Source organism: Quercus robur, chromosome 7 (assembly GCF_932294415.1).
Source record: "Quercus robur chromosome 7, dhQueRobu3.1, whole genome shotgun sequence".
In the NCBI taxonomy this organism is placed as follows: Eukaryota; Viridiplantae; Streptophyta; class Magnoliopsida; order Fagales; family Fagaceae; genus Quercus; species Quercus robur.
In genome coordinates this window covers 35264819-35283811 of record NC_065540.1, presented here as the reverse complement: position 1 = coordinate 35283811, position 18993 = coordinate 35264819, and the positions used below count along the sequence as shown (strand labels likewise).

The window sequence follows — 18993 nt, the reverse complement described above, 5'->3', positions numbered from 1 at the left end:
GTCCCTAAATCAATTAACACGTGACATTTAAGTTCTTTCTGTCATCCAACTAACGGGGAAAGCTGAAGTGGCTAACAGAGAAATAAAATAATGATATTTTTTTACATGTGGCCTGACTCACTTCGACACGTGGCTTTCTCACCCCAAACCCAGTCACGTGTATGTCACGTGAGGCACTCACCAACCAATTTGGTGCATAGGTAAAGAAAAATCCCCAAATCAGACTTGAATCCCTAGATTAGCCTCTCTGTCTCTCTTGAACCATTAGCCTTTCTCTCAAACCATCTCTGCCACTTGAAGCCACCATCATCATCAACCATCTCTCAAGATCTTCAACCATTTTGAAGTACCTGATCAGATGGAAGCAAGCTCTTCAACCAGTTCAAGCTTGAGGAGGAGAGCTCCATTGAGGTGCTACTGTGCTGAAAAACCAGTGTTAGTCATTTCGTGGACAGTAGACAACCCTGGCAGAAGGTTTATGGTTGTCCAAACTACTGGGTATTTCAATTTGAGTATTTTGTTTTACTGGGGTTCAGTTTTTTTTTGTTTAAATTCTTCTTTGGTGGTGGAAGTTTATTTTTCAATTTTCTTGTGTTTCATTATTAAGTGCTTGGTTTGCATTTCAGGTTGGACGTAAGTGTAAATACTTCCAATGGCTTGATGATGAGATATGTGAACGTGATAAGGTGCTCATCCCAAAGCAAAGGCAACAGATTATCAGACTAGAGGCCGAGGTTGCAAGATGCTACAAGAGAGAGAAGTTTTTACACTGTGGCTTTGGCATTCTTATTGGTGATATGTGGGATTTGTCTTTGTAATTGTATGCGTAGTTAGATAGGCAGTGGAAGTTTGGTCAGGCAACAAGTGAGAAGTGTGGAAGTGTTTATGTTTGGTTAGGTGGGTGGTGGAAGTGTATGTTTGGTTAGCATGTTACATAGATGGGGGAGTTTTAATATCCTGTAATTACTAATGCATAGGGCTGGCAGTGTGTTTGGTTAGGTAGTTAGCATGAAAACACCTTCTGGTTTTTTTTTTTTTTTTTTTTGGGTACCATTCCTGGAATGAAACAAATACCCTTGTTTCTTGATGACTAGACTAGCAGTGTGAAGTTCTCTCTGTGTTTTGGTTGGTCAATGTTTTCTAACTATGTTTTTCAATGGTAAAATATTAATAACAATCCATTCTCTCCTCAGGTGGGTGCTCAATGATAGGTTCTTTACCTACTCTCCTTGAACCCACTAGAGAAGCAGCCACCTCAATAGGAACATTAGCATTAACCTCAAGTTCATCCTCATTGTTAAAAGTTTGATCATTAGCATACATGCCATCACTAACATAAAAACTGTAAAAATCATCCACATCATGGTCATCATGTTCACTGCCATCACTATAACTACTATCATCATTGTCATAATAACCTGTAAAGTCTTGCTTCAATGCCAATGGCTGCACACCCTCACCAACATCCTGTCCTTCACCAACTAATATAGGGTCATGTATTGGGTGCTCTACATATACATGAATATCTTCATAACCCCTCACTAATTCTGTCAGGTACATGGCATCACTATCATCAACAATCAAATGGAAGTCTGCCAGTTCTTGGTCCACTCCAGGCATTTTATACCACAGCCTGCTAACAGATGTGTACCCAAAGTCCCTACATATACTCTCTATCTCAACCTTGGACCACCTTTCAGGGTCATAATAATCAACTACATCTACTGCACCTCCCACATATTTTCGGCCATTCTTAGTAAAATGGCCACCATGATGCACAGATATACTAAATAGCTCATCCATTCTGCATGCAACATAACCCCAAAACCAATTAAACAATGCTAGTTACAGAACAAAATATATATTATTTAGAACAAAATATATATTATTTAACAAAACAACACTCATACCTAACAAAATATTCCATTCTGCATGCAGACAACACAATACTTAATAAAGTATTAGGTGATCACAACACTTAATCAAATATTTAAGTAACAATACAACACTTACTTCAATAGTTTTGTCATACTAAAAGAAACATATGCATAGTTATCAACACTTGAATTACACAAAAAACCCTCATACAATAACTCTCTTCAACAGGAGCACACGGAGAACACATGGACCACAATGTAAACCACAAACAAACATGCAAACAAGGACCAACAAACAGTCAAAAAGCCAAAATATACAAAAACATTGTGGCCCCTACTAGGAAAAAGCCAACAAGCATATTGTAAAGCTATAAATAAGGGCACAGAGAAGAGAGAGAAGACCTTTTCAAAAAGACAGAGGTCTCCCAGCTTTCATTTTCTCCACTATTTGAAAAGTGTGGGTATCAAGTGACAAAGATTGACAGAGATGGTGGTTTTGAGAGATGGTTGATGATGATGGTGGTTTGAGAGAGAGGTTGTTCAACAGAGGCAGATTTAGGGATTCAAGTTTGATTTGAGGATTTTTCTTTACCTGTGTGCCAGATTGGTTGGTGAATGGCTCACGTGATTGGGTTTGGGGTGGGAAAGCCATGTGTCGAAGTGGGTTAGGCCACGTGTAAAAAAATATCATTATTTTATTTCTCCGTTAGCCACTTTAGCTTTCCCAGTTAGTTGGGTGACGGAAAGGACTTAAATGTCACGCGTTAATTGGTTTAGGGACTAAAAGTGGTAAAATTAAAATATAGGGAACAAAATAGAAAAAAGTCAAAATGTAGAGACTAAAAGTGTATTTACGCCTACTTTCAAATGTTATATATAAATATACCGTAGAATTTTAATCTATGAACTCTATAATAATAATTCTTTATCATCAAGTTAAGATGCCAATTATTTGTGGTAGTAGCATCCACCCAAAATCTCTTATTTAATAATAAGAGATCTTATTAGTTGAGATAACTGGAATCTACTAAATAATCTTCTAAAAAAATAGTAAATTTTAATAAAATATGAATTTTAAGCATTTATTATAATTGTACTATAAACACAAAATTTCTCAATTGCAGAAAATCAAACATTTGAAAAGAAATATAGTTTGCAAATATAAATTTGTATTGATGAATAATGAGTACAATCTCTATTTCAATTCTTTTACAAAAGAATACCCTTTGAGTCTATCTTTTTTGAACTTGACTCGAACAAGAAATCTTCTTGATTTTAGTTGGAAGATGGATTGATCGGTTTTCACAATAAATCTCTAACTTTGAGCTTATTAGAGATTTATTGTCCTTCAAATTCTTCAAGCCCATCGAATGTTCTTTAAGTTCCTTAAATATTCTTCAAGTTCTTCAAAGATTCTTGAGACAGAATTTGTCTAGAGCTTGGACCTCTTGGAAACTTCGTCTTCAAAATGAGAGGAGATGTCCTTTATTTATAGTGATTTCAGAGGATAAACTCCACTTTGAATTAATATGCTTGAAAAGATGTAGTAGACTCTTAATTGGCCTAAATTCTTCTTAGAGATAATTATCTCAATTTATCTATTTTGATAAAGATAATAATCAACAAAGATAAATAATTATCTCTATTTAATTTATTTTAATAAAGATAATTATCTATCAATTTTAAATAGAAAATTTATTTTATTTTATTTTATTTATTTTAGTAAAGATAATTATCCATAAATTTTGAATATGAAACTTATCTTTATCTTGTGGGCCAAATGACACGTGGCAAATTTTGATATGTCAATGTGATGTCAATTTGGATGACACATGTCATCATCTAATTTAATTAATTTAATTACATTAATTTAGAATTTGCCTCTAAATTTTGATGTGACATTTTATAATTGGCTTAAAATTTTGCCTCCTACATATTCTTGTATATAAAAATATATTTTCTACCATTTAAAGAAAATATAAGTGGATAAGATTCTAATAAAATGTTTATATATATATATATATATATATATGATAGATTTCAAAATCAATTAAAATATAAATTTGAATAACTAGTCGGAAACCCGTGCAACGCACGGGAACTTACCTATTTATAATAGACTAAAATAATTTTATAAAATTTTAAATTGATTATGAAGCTATACTATTGCGTGAATTGCTCCTATCTTTTTGAGTTACAATTTGATGAATAAGCCAAATTTAGATATTGAAAAAAAATAACTAAAAAGTTCTGATGTTAAAACGTTTGAAAGGGGAAAAAAATCAGAAAATTTACTGGCACTGCCTAGAAATTATTGAAACAAAACAAAATATATATGACTACCAAATAGAGAAATATAAGAGAAAGATAGGTTACCTTCAAGAGAATAATCCATAGTTATAACAGTTGAAATTTGCTAAACTGTTTCAAATATTACAAAAAATTGAACCCAAAAATTTAGATGGTCAAACTTTCAAAAGACAATAAAATTAAAAATCAAAACATTCAGAACCTACAAATTATAAAAACAAAACAAAAAAAAAAAAGTCATTATTGCGAGACAATTTCAGTAAGGATGGAAAGCTTTTCTAAGTTTTTTTTATCCAATTCTTCCTAATTGATGAAAAATTTGGTTCAAACATTGTCGAACACTTTGAAGGTGCAAATAATATAGGCTTCCAACAGAATCTTTAATTAATAAACAAAGAAACATGACACCATAATAGAAAATATAAGATAACATATAGTGCATATACCTTACTCCACAGCTGCGAGAAAATATCCACACAAAAGGAATTGAAAACTTGTACATACGTCTCCATAAGGTAAAGCTTAAGGTTATATAATCTAAAATAATATAGAATATAGCATTTTTGAACCACACAAAAAGTTAGCAAACTTATTACAATACTTGTAGTTATACTATATATTGTAAAGTACTACTCCATACAAAACAAAAGCAAAAAAAAACTAATTCACAAAAAAGAGAAAAAGCAATAGCAAGCGTACCAAAGAAATTGAAGTTTAGGGTTTTCTTTTTTAGTAGAGACGAACAGAGGAGATTGCTTTAGGATTTTCAAAGATTTTGTCTCTTATATATATATATATATATATATATATATATATAAAAGAGACTCTTGTTAGGACTCTCTAACTATTTAGTTTTAAAAATTAAAATTTTTTTAAATTAAAATGATGATGTGGAAAATTGTGAGAGTTTCAAAGGTTTCGGTTTTATATATATATATATATATATATATATATATATATAGATGATGAGTAAAATTATGATTTGTGAGACCTCCTAAATTGAGGTGACTAGGGTGGAACTACACATCCCCCAAGACTTTAATTCTTTTTTTGGTAGTATATATATTCGTGAATTTTTTTTAAGGATTCATAACCCCCCCCCCCCCCCCCCCCCCTTAAAAAAAGTACTCGACAGTGATCTTAAAAAAGAGATTTTTTTTTTAAATTTTATTTTTTTATTGAGAAAATCTTAAAAAAGAGAATTAACTAACGGATTATTCATAATATTAAAGACTTCATTGGTTTTATCGGAAGCATTTTTATTCACTATGATAGACAATTTAGTATTTACATTGCAAATAATTTTTTTTATTCTTTTCTTTTATATTTTATTAGTATACGAAAAAATAAAAATAAAAACAAATTATGCACAAACCAGAAAATTTATGCTAACTTGAATGGTACCTTCAATCCATGGCTACCATAACCATGAACCTTGATAAATTCCTTGCATAACAGCATATGTTGTAGTCATAGATTAGTACTTAGGAGTGACAACTCATAAGAAGATAAGATGGAGTTTATGGAATTTCTATCCAAAAATAAGTTGTGTGTTTAAAATAAAATTGTCACTGTTCACCGAAATAGATTATAGATGGTAGAAGGGCATCAATATTTCCGAAATTTACATGCTTATCAAGTTATTAACTTCTTAATGCTAAAAAAATAAAAAATAAAAATCCTGGAAATTGGTGATGTGCTCTTTTTTCGGGATTAATTATATTTCTACTTCTTTTTTCTTTAACGAAAATTTTCTACTTTTACGTTTCTTGCTTTTCCAAGGTGAAATAGAATTTGGAATACGCATATGTGCATATATACAAGTCTCCAACAAGTGTCTAACTCTTCCTAATTATGCACGTTGATTTCTTTTTCTAACTTTGGTGAGATAGCATTGGTTAGCCGTATGATCAAAATTCCTTGCAATAACACGCCAATTCACATCAATGAAGAAGTGATAACTCAATAGTTTTGAGTCTTTTGACATGAATAAATAAATTGTTTTTGTTTTTTGAGAAATAAATTGTTCTTTCTTAATATAAAAGATTATTGTAATTTGATGCAACCACCTAAAATAAGGTAATGAAATAATTAAAAGGCAGAGCTATCAAGCTTGAAATTTGAAGATTATAAATCCCCCCCCCCCCCCCCCCCCCCCAACACACACAGACAAGACATATATATATATATATATATATATATATATTTGTAGAGTACATGGACTTCTTCTCTCCTAAAACCCAAGTCTTATTGGTAGAGCCAATAATATGGGTGCGGTTCGGTGGAAAATGAAAACGTGCATTTACATTAAAGTCAAGCAAGAGAGAGAACCAAATTACACAAAAAAAAAAAAAAAAAAGAAAAAGAAAAAGAAAAAGAAAGTAGAAATTTACAAATTTAATAAATGGGTATTTGAAGATTTGGTGAAACCTATTTGTCTTTTCAATAATAAATACGAAAGAGATGCACCGATTTATTTGTTCACATGAAATAGAAGAAGAAACACCAAATGAGCCTCAAATCTACTTTTTTTTAAAAAAAAAAAAAAAAAAATTTTAAAAGACACAAGTCTATAATATTTCATGAGAGCCAATACAAACATGTTATACATACATAAGATAAAAGCAAGGATAACTACAAGCTTAAAACACAAAGAAAACAATACCAAAAATGGAAGAAAGATAAGAAAAACAAAGACACACTTCAGACAAATTCAACAATAAGTATTGGCCGTGACAGCACGTTTGGTAAAGTTCCTTAGACCAACTCTTACACATGACATTCTCTAAAAAAAAAAAAAAAAAAAAAAATAAAAAATCTTATACATGTCGCATATTTAACAAAATAATAATTAAAAAAACATTTTTTGATAAAATATTATTTTTTGATGACAAAATATATATATATATATATATTAATAAACATTTGACATTGTTTATTGTCGTATAAAATAAGGTAATAAAATATGTATATGTCTAAAACGCACGTAAAATCCGCGAGAAATTGAAGCATCCGCCCCCCAACTCATTGCTGCCAGCTTTTTGGAAGAAAAGAAAGAAAGAAATAGCCAAAACAGTTTTTAGAGAGAGAGAGAGAGAGAGAGAGATAGACAGAAAGATAGCATCTTTCTTTGTTGGTATAATCGATCTGAGAAAACAAAAATTAGAAGCTTTTGGGGAGAGCAGAGAGGCAGCTGGTTTTTCTTTTGATCCAACAACCTCTTTTCTCTCTCTCTCTCTCACCTGGATTTTTCAACTTCCAGTTCACTCTCACATGCATTGTGTACCCAAATGATGGGAATTTTTCTGGTTTTGTGTGAAGATTTTTGTGGGTTTTGGTGTGATATATGCATTGGATAGTGAGGAGTAGAAAGTGGGGTTGTGATAAGAGAGGGTTCTGGTTTGGTTTTGATTAGAAATTCTAATCTGGGTTCTGGGTTTTTCTTCTTCTTAGTATCAGTATGGACCCGAATGATAAACCCAGACGGCTGTACAAAGTTTGGAAGGGAAGTAATGTGAGTTTCTCTGCCTCTCTCTATGTCTATGTCAATTGGTTTTGCTCTTCATGTTATGCTAATTTTCAGTTCATCAACTGAATTGGGTTTCTTAAATTTTCTTTTCTCTTTTGAATGACTATAATAAAATCGTGACAACTTCACCAATTGTATTTTCTTTGTATTGGGGTCCACTATTGTTCATTGTTTGGTTGGTGATTATTTGATTTTAGATATGTCTATTGCTATTTTTTTGATCGTGATGATTGATCCTCTATTATCAATAACTGGAAATTGTACAATTGCACTAGTTAGGAAGCTCTACTAATGTGATTAGAGACAACAAAAATGAAAGAATCAAAGCTGATTGTGGGAGTTTTCTTTTGCGGGTCTATTCAGTTAGTTTAGTATTCTTTTGGATTTTATATCATCATACCACACTACTAAAAGTGTGAGGAAAAGAGGTTAAATTTTTAATTGAAGCGAACTAAACCAGGTGAGGACGGTGCTGGATAAACTCATTTTGGAGTCACAAAATTCTTTTGTTGGTGGTAGACAGATTTTAGATTCAATGCTTATTGCTAATGAATGCCTAGATAGTAAACTGAAGTGTCAGACTCCAAGGTTGGTCTGTAAGTTAGACATCAAAAAAGTCTATGATCATGTAAGTTGAGACACTTTGTTCTATTTGTTAGAGAGGATGGGCTTTAGGGGTTGATGGAGGAGATGGTTAAAGGTTTGTGTCACTATTGTCCGCTTCTCAATTTTGATTAATGGATCTCTTGTTGGTTTCTTTGGTAGCTCTAGAGGCCTAAGACAAGGTGATCTGTTGTCTCCCCTTCTTTTTCTTTTGATCATGGAGGTTTTAAATCGGATTCTGAAGAAAATTGAGGCAGGTGGTCTCATTCAGGGTTTTCATGTGGGACCTATTAATTCTACTGGTATCGTATTTCTCATATTATATTTGCTGATGACACCATTCTTTTCTACGATGCTTCTACGGAGTAGTTGCTATCCATTAGGATGGCTTTGACTTGTTTTCAAGCCTTTACTAGTTTGAAGGTGAATATGGGGAAAAGGCTTTATTCAAACTTTGGCTAATATTCTTCAATGCAAGGTGGGCAGGTTGCCTATGATTTATTTCGGAGTGCCATTGGGTATCTTGTATAAGACAACCTCTATCTGGAATCCGATTCTAGAGAGGATGGAGAAGATGCTTTCAGGTTGGAAACGGCTTTATTTGTCAAAGGGTGGCAGGCTCACTTTGTTGGAAAGTACCCTTTCAAGCCTTCCTACTTATTACCTTTTCCTTTTTACTGTTCCTAAAGTTGTGGTAATGAGATTAGAATGTATTTAGAGAATTTTTTTGTGGGGTTCCTTAGTTAAGTGCTTTAAATACCCCTTGGTGGCTTGGGAAAAGGTTTGCTTATTGTGCGAGTTGGGTGGTTTGGGAATTTGAAATTTGGTGTCGTTTAATCAGGCTTTTTTAGGGAAATGGCTTTGGAGGTATGGCCACGAAACTACTCATTTGTGGCAGAGGGTCATAGCCATGAAATATGGGGAGGGGAAGGGGGTGGAGCACTAGAGTTTGTAGAAGGGCTCATAGTTGTGGTTTATGGTGAAGTGTTAGTAAAGGGTGGGAAAATTTTTCTAAGCATTTGTCTTTTGTGGTGGGGGATGGTTCTCGCATTCTTTTTTGGCATGATAAGTGGACTAGGAAAAATTCTCTTAAAACTCTTAATCCTTAGTTATTTGTGTCTAGCCAATAAGGAAGCTTATATTTCTGAAGTGTTAAGTCCTCCAGTTAGTGATAATGATAGCATATGGAGTTTAAGATTTTATAGGGAATTTTATGATTGGGAGTTAGCGGCTTCCTACTCCCTTCTTCACTTCATTGAAACTCAGATTCCTAGGGATGGAGGTAGTGACAAGCTTTGTTGGAGCCTCAATGGAAGTGGAAAGTTTGACGTTCGGTCTTTCTATCATAAGATTTGAAATGTAACTCTTTCTACTTTCCTTGGAAGGGCATTTGGAAAGTAAAGTTTCCTAAAAGGGTGGCATTCTTTATGTGGACAGCAGCTCATGGCCATATTCTAACTTTGGATAATCTTATGCTCCGTGGTCACACTTTGGTGAATTGTTGTTGTAATTAGGAATATGTGGATCATTTGCTGATTTCCTGTTCGGTAGCTCATTCTTTGTGGATGTATATGCTTCGGTTGTTTGGGATTGATTGGGTCATGCCAGGTTCAGTTGCAGACTTATTTTTTTGTTGGTATCATTGGCTTGGGAAACATAATTCTGATATTTGGAATTTGGTTCTAGGATGTTTAATGTGGACTATTTAGATCGAACAAAATTGGCATTCTTTTGAGGATATTGGGAAATCTCTGGCTTAGTTGTTAGATTTATACCAATGGACACTATTTGATTGGTCTCAATGTTGGGGTCTCTCGGATTATTCTACACTTATGAATTTTTTTTTTTGTCCCTTAGAATAGCTTAGTGTCTGTTTGTTTCTTTTTTCTTCCTTTATCTCTCTGTTCACTATCATGAACGTTGGGTATTTTTCATGCTTTTCCTTCTTCAATAATATTTTTTCTTACTTATGAAAAAAAAAAGTTAAATTTGTCATTAACTTGGATGGAAAAGTATGACATCATGTGAAAAGACCCAATTGCCCCTCAATCCCTTAAAAACAAAAAAGAAATTACACTTTATTACCCTAAACTATACTCTTGATTACACTTTGCACCATAAACTTTGGATTTCCTTTCAAGTCATCAGCAAACTTAACTTTGGGGTGTAAAGTGTAACTGGGGTCATAGTTTAAAGTGCAAAACGTGCATTTGAAAAGTTTAGGATGCATAGTATAATCTGGAATATAGTTTAGGATGATAAAGTGTAATTTTCCTTATATTATTCGCATTTAAGTTCCACTCATTTACATATTTTTTATCCCTTCCTGTCGTCATTTCATTATTTTATTGATGATTGCTAGTTTTGCTTGTTGGATTGGCAATTGGATGAAGTTCTTTAGATGTTCATCTTTTTTATTTATACAATGTATCTTTTCATGTATGAATAATTATCAGCCATGTATTGCAAGCTAATTATCCATCAGGGGGTCTGAATTTACCATAATGATCATGTTTTTCATTATTTGCTCTCTCTCTCCTTTCTTTTCTACTGTTATCTCAATTATGTTGATTGATCAGTAGATAGAGAAAAAAACTATTGTAATGGTTCTTTTGTGTATGCATGCATTGTCTACAGGTAGGGAAAACTTATAAGCCATTCCTCTCTCTCTCTTTCTCTCGTACTGTTATACCAATTATCTTGACTGACCAGTAGGTAGAAGAGAAAGAAACTAATGCAATGGTTATTTTGTGCTTGTGTGTGTGTGTGTGCGCGTTTGGGGGGGGGGGGGGGTTGGGTGTACACGAGAACCTTAAATCCTAATCAGTTGCATCTAGGCTTATTGAGTTACTTTGAATTTTACAAGGTCATGTCATCTTCTCAGCAAATAACAATGATGAAGAAAATAGTCTTTGTCTTTTTCAATTTTATGAGTTCTTGTCGTCTTCCCAGCAGATAACAATGATGAAGATTAAAGCATATGTCTTATTTTGTTTGTCCAATATTCGATTTCGGGATGTCCTAAAGTGTTCACTTTGACGAGTCAAAAGAACCAATTTTCATAACTTTTTTTACTTACCTTTTCCTTTATTAAGAAGTCAATGCTTCTTTTCCAATTGCTTTATTTGAGTATAAATTAAGGAGGGAAATTTTGGAAATTGGCAACTTTTTATTTCAAAGATAATTCATTAAGAGGTTAGATTTTGTAAGGTGGTAAAACAAGTTGGATGGAGGGAGTAATGATTATAGATAAATGATGATTTCGTGCACAATTTCTCTCTCACAGTCATGTTGGATGGTTGAAATAGTAAAAGTTTAGATTTTTATTAATCTTTTCTTGAGCCTATAGATTTTATGCCCCCACCCCCCTGCCCCCTGGTAATCAGCAAATTTGATGCATTACATACATTACTCTCCTTTCACTAAGATAGTTTCTTGTGACTAGAATGGGTGCTTAGAATTTTAGATTTTTGCAGTCTCTTTAGTGAGTAAAAGTGTTCTTGTTTATTTACTTTTACTTAATATATATAATATTTATAGCTTTGCTGTCTTTGAAGTTTTGTCTTTTGGTTGATAAAGAAGCCAGCTGTTTAAATACATGTGGTACTGTTGCAATATAACTGAAGATTGAGAAGTAGTATGGCATACTCACGCTGATGGTCTCTTTTCTTGGCTTTACAGAAATTTTTCTGTGGTGGGAGATTAATCTTTGGGCCTGATGTGGCATCTCTGTTTCTGTCCACACTCCTTATTGCCGTCCCTGCAATTACTTTTTCTATAAAGATTTGTCTTAAAATCATGGATATGGAGAACAACGATAGCCTTCTTTGGTATTTTGTATTGATTGTGGGTTTATTCATCACTGTTTTGGTAAGTTTTTCTGTTTTATGTCTATCTAGTGATGACTATTTTGAAAGAGAAGTGTTACATCCACAACATTTTCACAACAAATCATAGGTGGTTAGTTGTTATTGATTCAAATTTGAACCTACCACTGAGATTATTTTTTTGCCTCTACAATAACAACTAGTAACAACCTGTCACTTAGGATTTGTTGTGAAAATGTTGTGGACATAACATTTCTCATTTTGAAAACTATGCATGTGCTAACTGCTAAGCCCCAGTCCTGTGTTGTTGTGGACTCCATCCTCACTAATTGGACGTTGCAAAAAAATTTCATGCATGCATTTTTTATGTGAACCCACATGTGAAAGACGCAGTGAATGAACAAAGAATATTAGGGAAGTAAGGTACCACATGAATTTGAAAGAAGATAAAAAAATGTGTAGTCAAACACTACATGGAAATGTAATGACTCAGTTTTGTTCTACCCTCCAAGCCTAAATAAAAAAGTTGGAAGATTTTTGTGTATTTTTTTATTGTTTTAGTGGCATGGCCAAGCCTTGCTCCAAAGAAAATATCCAATGGAGAGAGGTGGGCAAGTAGCTAAAAGATGACTATAAAATGTGGCTATGGACCTTGGTGTCAAGGTTTGGTTCCTCACACACAAATGGCCAATTCGCTTTTGGGACAAGTCTATTTTGTTTTAGTAGTATTTAATCTTTTGTGCTGTATGTGCATGATCAATTGTTTTTGGATTTCAGAAGATTACTCTGATGTTTAACTTTTCAAATTTATGGAAATTACCATGAGGTACACGTTACCTTTGTCTTTAGGGTATTCCAAACTATGGACCTTCTCCATTAGACTCTAGTAAAATCAAGATTCAATGGTTGCATTTCCATATGTTATTTGAATTTCCCCCAGAATTGTTCCTTCATGCCTTTTTCTTGACACTTACAATAACTGCTTCTTCTTGAACTTACAATATCAATAACCCCTATAAACTTTCTGCAGGATTTATCATTTCTCTTCTTGACCTCTAGTAGAGATCCTGGAATAGTCCCTAGAAATTTAAGCCCTCCTGAATCAGATGAAGCATTTAATGTAACTACCCCATCGATGGAGTGGGTTAGTGGGAGAACACCTCACTTGAAACTACCCCGGACAAAAGATGTGATGGTGAATGGTCACTCAGTAAAAGTGAAGTACTGTGACACTTGTATGCTCTATCGCCCGCCTCGTACTTCTCATTGTTCCATCTGCAACAATTGTGTCCAGAGATTTGATCATCACTGTCCATGGGTTGGGCAATGCATTGGATTAGTAAGTTTCATTTTTCTACTTGCAGACTTGTTGAAAAGAGAGAGAGAGAAAGAGAAGAAAAGCTTTAAGAATATAATTTGAATTTATATTACTTATGGTAAACCCATCAACAAACTGAATGGAGATCCAACTATTCTTAAAGAAAATTTTCTGGCTCTCTCTCTCTCTCTATATATATAAATTCATGATTAGGGTTTTACCAAGTAAAGAAAGAGAATTTTCCATGTAGATTTTAATCTCTGGGCAATTCAACTGAAGTAATTAGAAGAGCTGCTACATCTAATCAATAGGAATGCAATGGGTTGAATCTGAGACAAGGAAAGTCTTCCCAAACCAAACTTTGTTAGACATTCTATATCCTGAACTCTTTCGAAACCTGATTAGAGTTAGGAATTCTACCCCAAGCTTGTCCTAATTAAATCTGGAAAAGGCAAACCCTACTAAACCCACTCAATATTAGTTTTGTTAATGTTGCTTGTAGAAAGATAAAATTGCATAAAAACAGGCAAAAAAAGAAGAGATAATGACAATGAAATAATTTAGTGAAGTAATAATCTACCAACCATGCTGCTTTCTCTGTAAATTACTATTTTGTTTTCTATTTTGTCATGTATTTTGAATTACTAAAAAATCTGTGCAGTCTGATTTACTGACTTTTGTTGCTGTACTCTATGGTATATTTTCAATTTTTCTGAAACTGTGGAATCTTTTATAACTCTACTTTAAGTGACCAGAACATGCAGCACATATTGTTAACAGATGGATTGGAAGTCAATCCTGGAATATTTACATTTTGAGTTTTGCATTGCTTCTGTATGGATGCCTCTGCTTTACAGTTAAAAGCATGGGGATCTCAGAAATTCTGATAAATTCTCTTGCACTAATTAATTACTGGATTATTTTGGTCCTTTTTCTAGAAAAACTGTTGAATTTCTGGAATTTCTTTTTCATACATAAGGTGTTTGAAAGTATTTTCTGGGAATGACTCTAATTAGCAATTGAAAAAGATCGGCTGTGCCCTGATATTGACATCATTTAAATGCCCACGTTTTTGGTACGATATGAGTGAATCTTAAAGTGTTAGTACCTTTGAGTTATAGATTACACAATATGATGTCTCGTTGTTTGGGACAATTGCACCTCGACCCCCTCCAATTGCTTTTTGTTAGAGGATTGCTCCTCTTCAGACATTGTTTCCTGTCAATGCTGAGGCTACCTCAGTGAGTTATTTTATACTGACTGTCACGGGCCATGCTATTTTTGAGCAATAGCCTTGTGGCATTTGTCTTGGGTACCAACCAAGAATTTCACCAATTAGTATCCTTGTGAAGAGCACACACATGCAGCCATGATTATAATGCAAGGAAACAGTGAATGCCCAATTTTAAGGCAGCAACACTCTTAATTTTCTTTTAATAATTATGTGGTGTATTTGGAAGGAGAGAAATAGTAGGTGTTTTGAAGACAATGAGCGTTCCATGCCCGATCTCAAGCTTCTTTTCTTTAGAACCTTACTTGATTGGTTCTCTATGTGGAGAAACCATCAGTTTTCTTCTATTTTGGATTTTCTTGATTTTTGTAATGTTCGTTTTTGATTTGTTCTCCCCTGTATACCCCCAGTGTACTTGGGTGTCTTTCTCTTTTTGATATCAATGAATTTTTATTACTTATCAAAAAAAAAAAAAAAAAAAAAAAAAAAATAATTATGTGACTAGTATTTATCAATTTTTTGGGATAGTAACCAGTATGTATCATGGTTTGTACAGAAGGAATCTTTACAATAATCCTTAATCCTAGTATGACTTTTTAAGCGATAAGAACCATTTATATAATAAAGATGCTGTATTTAATTTAGATGATATGGCTTAGGAAATGGATTCTTTTAAAATCTATTTGGTGTGCAAATGCTACTCAAATTATTTAATAATATATTATTGGATCTAACAGTAGAAGTACATGTTAATCTGCTTGCAGCGTAACTATCGGTTCTTCTTCATGTTCATATCAACTTCAACCATCTTGTGCATTTATGTGTTTGCATTTTCTTTGACCAACATTCTTCAAAAGAAAGGCCGTTTTTGGAATGCTGTGTCGCATGACATCCCATCGGATTTTCTCGTAGTGTACTGCTTCATAGCCGTCTGGTTTGTTGGTGGCCTTACAGTTTTCCATTTCTATCTGATTTGCACAAACCAGGTAATCTTATTACTCAAAATACATATAAATGAATGATTTATGCTGTATATTTTACTCAGAGTGCTTCATTATGTCTCAATTATGCTAATGTAGTTATGAATATGCCTTATGTATAGGGCGTAAGTAGATTTATTAACAGGTTAGATTATAGCTTCTCTAAAGGTCTGTTTATTTAATATCATGTTCAGGTTTTGAAAGGAGTGCTCAAAGCTTTTTTGTATTATTATCTGACTGCACAAATTTAGTAGCTTCTATAAATTACATCACATTATATGTTTTGACTTATCTAAAGAAAAGAAAAAAATGATGTTCTGGAATACATTATCAGAGCTATCTATTGTGGAAATTCATGTATACTTTTATTGCACTCAGGAAATTGCTTAAAAGTGTATACTTGGTTTTTAAAATAGTAACATTATTGCAAGCCACCACCAAGGGTGGGAAGCCAAGTGGCAAAGGCTTATGGCCTGTTTGGTACATAAACTTAAACACATGTTTTTCAGTTTTTAAATAATATTACACGTATTTCTACACACTTTTTCACCCACACGTATTTCCAAAAAAACTGAAAAGTGTTGTTTAAACACACGTACCAAACGGGCCCTAATCTCATATGGTTTGGTTTGGGTCAATGTCCTGAGTTCAAACCGTTGGAGGCATGATGTTGGTTCACTGAAGATGACTGCCATTTGATGCTATTGGGACCTAGGGAGAGCATACTGACCCCTTATTTTCTAGGTTGCTTAGACATTACTTCCTTAATGAGCAGAGGCTACTGTGGTCACACTCCAATAGGGTCTCCATGTCCTTCCCCCCCCCCCAAAAAAAAAACTCTCCAAAAAAAGAAGTATTGCAAGCCAATTAATTTATGAGATTTATCATGTTTATTCTGTCTGATTGCCATGGTGTGAATGGGTCTAGGCTACTAATGGGACCATGACCTGACTTTTAATAGACATTTTCACTACCATGTGCTTGTCTAATGTCTTTGTTTTCTTTTGCACATGCAAACTGCCTCATGTATCTTCTTCTTTCCTGTCTTTTTTAATGGCTTTCCTCCCGATGTAACGGATCATATATCTTGAATAAGTATTCAACCCCATGTTATATTTGTTTTGATTCAGACAACTTATGAGAACTTCCGCTACCGATATGATAAGAAGGAGAATCCATATAACAAGGGAATGATGGGAAACCTCAAAGAGGTTTTTTTCTCTAAGATCCCCCCTTCAAAGAATAGATTCCGATCATTTGTTAGGGAGCAAGAACATATGGTGGTAACATCTGTGACTCCAAACAATGGGGAATCTTTTATAAGCTCAAAGGAGAAAATTGACATTGAAATGGGAACTAAGCATGCAGAGGGCAGTGGTTTCTCACTTCCAGAAATATTGCGGAATTTGGACTATGATGACTTGGTGGATAATATAAAGAGTACAGAGGAAGAAAGAACACCTGCTTTTGACTCATTATTGTCTGTTGAGCAAGAACCAAAAGAATCTGTTCCAAGCTCCATTGGTCAAGATGGGATGCAAAGCTCATCTTTTGGAGATGGAGCAAGATCTATTCAAAGATCCTCTACTGGAGATGGTGTTGGGGAATCTGATCAGAGCTCCATGTCTGTCAATGAAACAAAAGCAGTTGAGGGAACTGATGACGCAAATAACTCGCACCAAACCGCAGCTCCAGTTTTTCAGGCATAAAGGTGTTTCCTTGCTTCTTTTCCTTCCAGCAATGCTTCTATTGTTTTGGACACTAAAACTAGTACATTTTGATTAAATATTTGAAATTAGGAAGAAAGATATGATAATGCAGTGTCTCATAGCTTAAATCTAGCCAATTTTGGTGTTAAAGAAAGCTCATTGATGGTTAGCTTCCAATCGAAGTGCAGATGCATGGACAAACTTTGATATATTATATTGGTTTCTTTAATTTTTAATAAATGGCATGTGTCATTGCCTTGTGCAAACCACCTTGCCACGATATGTCAATTAAAGTTGAACATTTTATATCTGGGGCAAGATGCACTATAATTTCATTAGCCTGTATAAAGTTATTCACACCTTCAAAAATGCCGCTACGGTATTGATTTTTAATTTTTTTAATAAAAAAAATTCTGTAGTGTAGAGTACTTAACCCTCCACCCCCCAAAACACCAAACCCAAAAAAAAAAATAAAAGAAAAATTACTGGGTTAGCTTATTTGAAGTACCTTCATTTATGAAATGGACTTTGCTATTATCTAATTCCTTTTTTTTTTCCTTTAATTATTGAAGTGAATTATCATTAGTGGTAACACCAGATTTGGGTGCAGGACGTTCTTCTATGGCTTGTACATCTTGGTGCAGATAAAACGGATTTCTTGTTTCTCAAGTTGCAGTAGTTCATTGCTTGTGAGGGGCCGTGACTTTCCAGATATAGAGGTTGAATACAAGCTCAGGGATGTAATTTTTATGCTGGAAAGCAGAGAAAATTGTTTATATGCCTTTTCATCTATTCATTATAAAGTTCAGATCCATACTGTTATAACCTGTATATGTCACTGTTCAAGATAATACGGAAATGTGGAACAAATTAACGTCACAAAGTGTATAATGATCTATAGATTCTGTTGTAGGATTTTCCTCTACTTTTTTTGTCTGTCCCTTCAATGACTCAAAACTTGTATTTGGCTAGACTTGTGTATAGCTGGAATTCATCTTTTCTGATAAACTGGATTGACTTGTATTGTATTTATAAGGTGCAAGGTGCAAGGTGCAAAATTCGTTTTGTCCATTCGTAAGGACTCAGTGATAAGGACAATGAAATCTCAAAAGGTTACTTGGTGTTTGAGGAAAAAAAAAAAAAAAATTAGAATCTAAAAACCACCACTTAGAGTTTGAGAATGATGTGTGGGGCTGTATAGGTCCTTGTAGCTGTGATATCTTTAGTTCTAGGATTTGTAGTGAGGCTTGCCATGGACGTATTGTATCAAGGATCATGTTGTGAATGGCTCTGTTAGTGATAGTTTCTATGTTCTTTCTAGTAGGTTTCTGTTTCTCCACACCCAGGTAGTTTTGGGTTTATTTCTGCTGAGAAGAAGATGCCTGTGTTGGGGAAATATTTACCCTTGAAAACTTTAGAGACTAGCAGTTTAGGGCTTGGGTTCATTTGAAATCAAAACCAAATATGGGAGAAGGATAGGAATCTAGAAATCACTTTTTGCACTAACGAGCACTACAATACAAGGAAACTTTTAGCTCAAAATTCATTAAAAAAAAAAAAAAAATTTGGGTCTCCAAATTATTAGTTAAAAAAAAAAAAACTAATAGTC

General features: G+C 33.7%; 2 protein-coding genes across 3 annotated transcripts; both read left to right on the top strand.

The window, feature by feature from the left end:
* The first annotated feature begins 358 nt into the window (after positions 1-358).
* On the top strand, positions 359-818 carry LOC126691295 (uncharacterized). The gene is made up of 2 exons (XM_050386347.1): positions 359-535; positions 627-818. Exons 1-2 carry the CDS (start codon positions 359-361, stop codon positions 816-818), a joined length of 369 nt encoding a protein of 122 aa, XP_050242304.1.
* A 6372-nt stretch (positions 819-7190) lies between these two features.
* On the top strand, positions 7191-18392 carry LOC126693223 (probable protein S-acyltransferase 4). Of its 2 annotated transcripts, XM_050389132.1 has the most exons (6): positions 7192-7701; positions 12001-12189; positions 13177-13485; positions 15460-15681; positions 16806-17386; positions 17995-18392. In XM_050389132.1, the coding sequence occupies exons 1-5, from the start codon at positions 7648-7650 to the stop codon at positions 17382-17384; spliced, it is 1353 nt and encodes a 450-aa protein (XP_050245089.1). In that variant the 5' UTR covers positions 7192-7647; the 3' UTR covers positions 17385-17386; positions 17995-18392. The 2 variants fall into 2 exon arrangements, with proteins under 2 accessions (XP_050245090.1, XP_050245089.1); XM_050389133.1 differs by lacking the exon at positions 12001-12189 and having other exon boundaries at positions 7191-7701.
* The last annotated feature ends 601 nt before the right edge of the window (positions 18393-18993 follow it).

Bases quoted from the DNA above. Each gene is read 5' to 3' on its own strand.
- LOC126691295 (XM_050386347.1), top strand. From the start codon at position 359: ATGGAAGCAAGCTCTTCAACCAGTTCAAGCTTGAGGAGGAGAGCTCCA. The intron at 536-626 runs GTTTTTTTTTGT...TTTGCATTTCAG, and splicing joins TTTTGTTTTACTGGGGTTCA to GTTGGACGTAAGTGTAAATA.
- LOC126693223 (XM_050389132.1), top strand. From the start codon at position 7,648: ATGGACCCGAATGATAAACCCAGACGGCTGTACAAAGTTTGGAAGGGA. The intron at 12,190-13,176 runs GTAAGTTTTTCT...AACTTTCTGCAG, and splicing joins GTTTATTCATCACTGTTTTG to GATTTATCATTTCTCTTCTT. The intron at 13,486-15,459 runs GTAAGTTTCATT...ATCTGCTTGCAG, and splicing joins TTGGGCAATGCATTGGATTA to CGTAACTATCGGTTCTTCTT.